General features: G+C 35.4%; 1 protein-coding gene across 8 annotated transcripts in view; it reads right to left on the bottom strand.

The window, feature by feature from the left end:
- Window positions 1–6,000, bottom strand: part of GEMIN2 (gem nuclear organelle associated protein 2) — a 23,627-nt gene that overhangs the window by 6,382 nt on the left and 11,245 nt on the right. For all 8 annotated transcript variants that reach the window (XR_013386058.1, XM_077909112.1, XM_077909114.1 and 5 more), the window contains 2 exons: window positions 3,075–3,185; window positions 461–519 (listed from right to left, as the gene is read on the bottom strand). Coding sequence is in view for 7 of the 8 variants with exons in the window: in XM_077909112.1 (XP_077765238.1) it covers window positions 461–519; window positions 3,075–3,185 (170 nt within the window). In the remaining variant the exon portion in view is untranslated. The remainder of the gene's footprint in view (window positions 1–460; window positions 520–3,074; window positions 3,186–6,000) is intronic.

Raw genomic sequence — 6,000 nt, 5'->3', positions numbered from 1 at the left:
CATGGGGCAGCCCGAGTGGCTTAGCCGGTTTAGCGCCAGCTTCGGCCCAGGTCGTGGTCCTAGAGACCCGGGATTGAGTCCCACATTGGGCTCCCTGCATGGAGCCTGCTTCTCCCTCTGTCTGTGTCTCTGCCTCTCTCTCTCTCTGTATCTCTCATGAATAAATAAATGAAATTTTAATAAATAAATAAATAAATAAATAAATAAATAAATAAATAAATAAATAAATGTACATGCATGCCCTTCAACTTATTTCTAGGAGTTTGCCCTAGGAAATAATAGAGCTGTAATTTATAAGAATCTATACTGCAGCATTACTTATAGAGAAAAACTAGAGATATATGGAATTGTAACACATATAATATTGTTTTCTTACAACTCAATTTCCTCTGCTTGAAAATAAAAACAGTACTTTCCATTAATAACACTATTATAAAGCAAGGAGCCAAGGACTACTTACCTGCTAACCAAGCAAATTAATAAATTCAAAGCAGGAACACGCTCATCATCTTTGCTGTCCTAAAGGAAAAAAAAAAGAAAAGAAAAATGTACAGTGTCCTCCTTAATATTTTTGAAACAAATTTCCTTTTAAGATGTAAAACATGAAAATTTGGGACGTGGTTGAGCGTCTGCCTTCAGCTCAGGGCGTGATCCCGGGATTCCGGAATGAGTCCCACATCAGGCTCCCTGCAGGGAGTCTGCTTCTCCCTCTGCCTGTGTCTCTGCCTCTCTCTGTGTCTCTCATGAATAAATAAAATCTTAAAAAAAAAAAAAACACGAAAATTTTATTAGATAATAATAATCACATGGAAGTAGAAAACCTTAAGAAAAAGTAGAAAACTATAAAATTAACAACACTTGAGAAACATCTGACATGATCTTTTAAAGAAAGGTCCTCAACAAGGAAAAGAAAGAAAGAGTTGAAGGTTCAAAGAGAATAACTTGGGGGAGAGGTTTTTCCTGGCTCCAAGCAGGGAGCAAGAAAAAATCCCTATGTCCTAACTGCATAGTAATGAAAACTATATAAAAATATTTTTTATTTTATTTTAAGATTTCATTTATTTATCCATCAGAGACACACAGAGAGAGGCAGAGACACAGGCAGAGGGAGAAGCAGGTTCCATGCAGGGAGACCGACGTGGGACTCGATCCCAGGTCTCCAGGCCCTGGACTGAAGGCGGCAGCGCCAAACCACTGAGCCATGGGGGCTGCCCTATAAAAATATTTTAAAGAACTTACAATTGATGAGTAAAATCCTGAATTCTAGCATAAGACATATCAGAAAATACTCCAGCAGATCAGGGTTCTCAATTATGATGGAGGTAGTGGCTGAACTATACATTTTATAAATGGTCTTACAGAGTATGAAATTTATTTTTTGTTTTTTATGTTTTGAAATTTATTTTTATACATCTCAAGGTATAGCCACAAAAAAACTACTGAGTAATGTTATGACACAGATGTCACATATTAATTCAAACCTGGGACACACTTCCATGACATTAGTGTACTCAACTCTGTGTCAAACACTATATGGAGCAAAGCTGAATAAAACATATTACCTGCTAATAGCAGAGAAGATGAAATATCTGTATTAACTTTAATGAAAGGGAAAATGTTTGTTTTTTTTTTTAAATTTATTTTTTATTTTATGATAGTCACAGAGAGAGAGAGAGAGGCAGAGACACAGGCAGAGGGAGAAGCAGGCTCCATGCACCGGGAGCCCGATGTGGGATTCGATCCCGGGTCTCCAGGATCGCGCCCTGGGCCAAAGGCAGGCGCCAAACCGCTGCGCCACCCAGGGATCCCGGAAAATGTTTTAAGTGCTCATAAACAAAGAAAAACAGAGGATGCAGAAATTCTTGTTAATTGTCAGGATTGGGGGATATCATAGAAAGTGATGGGATATGAGCCAGATTGTGAAAAGTAAATGGTATTTAGATGCAGAGTGGCAGAATGAAGAGGCACTTCTATAGACGAAATAAAGTCTAGGAACAGAACATGGGAAATATTTACTGAGTAGCAAGTACATTTTGCTTGGAGTGCAGGCCTTAGAAGCTAGTTTGATCTATATCAGGGCTGTTTAACAAAGACATTTTTGAGTAGTCAATAGAGAACGAGTATACATTCTGTGGATGGGCTGGAGCGATGAAAGAAAAAAAGAATCCCAAGTGGACTTAATCTGGCATAAAATTTGTATTGTGATGCTGCAAGCATGAGTTAGTGAAGCGTCTGGAGAAATTCAAAACAGTCATCATGCCAGAGACTTAGTTGACCAGTCTAGCTTCTTGTTTTCCCTTACTCTTTAGCAAAGGAAGCTCACTTTTACCTAGGCACACTGCCACCCAGCTAAAAGCAAACATTTCTCATAGTTCCTTATGGCCCTGTGACTAAATTCTGGCTAAATGAGCTATAGATATAGCCAGATGTGCTTGCAGAAACTCTGGGAAGCTCTGTTAGAGGATAACTTTCTCTTCTTTCGGGATCCCTGGGTGGTGCAGCGGTTTGGCACCTGCCTTTGGCTCAGGGCGCGATCCTGGAGACCCAGGATCGAATCCCACGTCGGGCTCCCGGTGCGTGGAGCCTGCTTCTCCCTCTGCCTATGTCTCTGCGCCTCTCTCTCTCTCTGTGTAACTATCATAAATAAATAAAAATTTAAAAAAAAAAAAAAAAAAAAAAAAAAAAAAAAAAAAAAAAAAAAAAAAAAAACTTTCTCTTCTTTCTAGTTCTCAAATATAATGGCTGAAACTCCAGCAGCCCCCATGGACCATGACATGAGCTTGACAACAGAAGCCACATAAGACAGAACTCAAAGGCCTGGGTTACTGCCATCTTGGTTTGTTCTGTCCACCTACAGACTTCCTTTATCTAAGAAAAACATTTCCATTTTATTTAAGCTACTGTTATTTTGGGCTTTTAAAATTTTTTTAAAAATTTTTTGAAATTATGTGGCCAAATCAAATCTAATCTTGACTAATAAAATATTCCACATTTTCCTATTTCAATGGAATCCTTTTTTATCACCACATAAATTGATGAGCGCTTTCAATGTGAAATAGTAAGTTGTAACTTACCACTAGGAGCCTTACTTCAGAGCACCTTCTTGCAAGCTGCCGAATCAGTGAATGAGCCTCAGGTAATAAAGGTTTTTCAAGACAAGCCAATAAAGCATAAAGCCACCTTCCCTAAATAGGATTTTAAAAAGTAGTAAGTAGCAAATACTGTACCATAAGTTTAACTTATTTTTTAAAATGTCCAAAGTTGCTCTGCTTATTTGCTATAAACAAATTCATGTAACATTAACTGTATTATGTTTGGATCATTTAGATAGCCAGCTGATGTGTTTTCTTTTTACTACAGACACAGATCATTGGACACTTCACAATACCTTTAGTCCCAAAGAGTTCATTTCAGAGATTCTTACCATAACTGAAGTCCTAACTCATAGGTAGAAAACTACATTAGGATGTGAATAAATCCTTACAAAAATTAAGATACATTTTTTCCTTTGTCCTTTAGGCAATACACAAGTAATTTTATAATGCTATACTTTGTCCCTGTGTTTATACAAAGGAACTATACTCTAGATGAAATAATGTTCTGAGGGGCACTTGGATGGCCCAGTCAGTGGAGCATGGGACTCTTGATCTCAGGGTTGCGAGTTCAAGCCCCATGCTGGGTGGAGAGATTACGTTAAAAAAAAATCTTTAAAAAATTATGAAAACATGTTTTGATACTTCTGTAAGTACCATGGCAAACTAAATCTATCCCTATCCTCTTTTTTTTTTTTTTTTTAAGTAGGCTCCATGCACAATGTGGAGCCCAATGCAGAGCTTGAACTCACGACCCTGTCACTGCTGGTTTATTCTTTCTTTCCTGAAACTCTGTGAGAGTATAATTATAGATATACCCCCAGGACCCAGTCTAGAGTTGGAACTCAATAGGAGCTTAATTAAAATATTTGTGGAATGAATGTTCCATTTTCGATGCACCATAATTTATTTAACCAATTTCCTATTGTTGAGCACTTATGTTTAATTTATTGCTGTTATATAAAAAGTAGTATGATAAATATCCTTGAATGTAAGTTTTAGAGCATCTCTGATTTCTTGGGCTAAATTCTTAGAAATAAAATGGTGGTATCAAAAGGTATGTATGTATATGCACACATAATATTTCTGAGATATAATCAGTAAATTGTACCCCAGAAAAGTTGTATCAAATTGTATTTCCACCAGCAGTGTAGAAGACTGAGTTTATTCTGAGCAACACATCACTTTGGAGAAACCTAAAGAATATTAAAACAATGTTTACATAGCAATTCACGCAACAAACTAAATTAGCTCCTCAAGCTACCTCAAATCAGTAAGACTTTTCCTTAAAAGATTCACATCTAGGTTTCTTTTATAAATAGTAAGTGGAATTCTCTTCTACATCAAAAAAGCTATTTTACATTTAAACTTGACTCAAATTTTTGAGGCTACATTTACTATATATAGCTGGCATATAGGTATTCAAATGGTGCTTAAACCTCTACTGACTAAGATGTATTTATACTGAGAGGCTCCTTTTCTCAAAGTCAGTGAGCACAATGAGGCAATACTAACATGTAAAAAAAACTCAAAATAGCTGAAGGTATTACTTAATACCTTCACATCTGGATGAAAAATATGCTTTTATTTCTCAAAAACAAAAATTGAGTAATCCCAAGTAAAGACATTTAAAAAAAGAGATCCATTTTCCTTTTGCCAGTTTATGACAGGCAAACTTTGTGATACAGGTTTTTACTTTATACACTGATATTCTCAATAGTAGAGTTCTGGTAGTATGGTTAATTGGATAGAGGAAATGAACACTGTTGATTCAATGTTAGACTCAAAAAATTAACTAGGTTAAAATTTAGTGAATCAGTTGTCATTGGTTCAGAAACACTTCAATGGTTCCTCTGGCAAATATAGACACTTTTTGGTAATAAACTCTCTCTAATTAACAGGAAAACCCAATCATCACCGTCTTCAATGGGTAATCCTCAGATGATTAAAAAAATAAATTCAAAAAAATCTTATAACACAAAGAGCTAAAAAGATAAAGATTAAAGGAAGAGAAGTAGAACAGGTTAGGTAATATTGCTAAAAGATCATTATCAGAGAGAAAGAACGAATATAGAATTTAAAGTTCAATATCCAGATGCCAATGAATAAGTAATATGAATATGAACAAAGTTATCTATTGGAGGTATCACGAATATACCAACAGTGGGAAAAATATTCAGTTTTACTGATATTCAAGGAAATACAAAGTACGTTTACTTTGGAGTACTACTATAAAATCACTAAATCTGAAAACAAACAGAAATTATAAATGTTAGATTGAACCATATGGAAGACTGATGATCAAATGTTTTTAACCTACAAAAATGGCAAATGCACATGGTTTAACTTAAAGTGGAGTTGCAGGGAAAAGTAAAAATCCTTTGCCAATGGCATTATTAACTGGTTCATTCCTTTTGGAAAGCAATCTAGCAGAATGTAATAAAAGCTTACAAAATCTTGATCCAGTAATTCTATTCTAATAATATCCTGAGAAAATAATTAAGTAAACTATGAGACATTAAGACAATGGGAATTATGTGAATTACATTATCATATAGAAATATATATATATATATATATATATGAAATGTGAGCTAAAAAAACCCAGAATGAGTTATACTATTTAAAGACATGTTTGATCAACTGAATCAGAAACACTGACTTTATCTACCTATTTATTTATTTTTATTTATTTACTTTTTAGGTAGGCTCCACGCCCAACTTGTGAATTTAAGCCATCATTCAGAGCTTGAACTTACAACCCTGAGATCAAGACCTGAGCTGAGCTCAAAGGCTGGATGCTTAACCATGGCTTTGAAATCCAATTCACAAAAGATTATCAAATACCAGTAATAGTAAGCACTGTGTGCCAGGCATTACTCTAAGGATTTTGTATATAGTAACTCTT

Source organism: Canis aureus, chromosome 9, assembly GCF_053574225.1.
Source record: "Canis aureus isolate CA01 chromosome 9, VMU_Caureus_v.1.0, whole genome shotgun sequence".
In the NCBI taxonomy this organism is placed as follows: domain Eukaryota; kingdom Metazoa; phylum Chordata; class Mammalia; order Carnivora; family Canidae; genus Canis; species Canis aureus.
The sequence above is the reverse complement of the archived record's forward strand: the minus strand, read 5'-3'. Positions and strand labels throughout refer to the sequence as shown.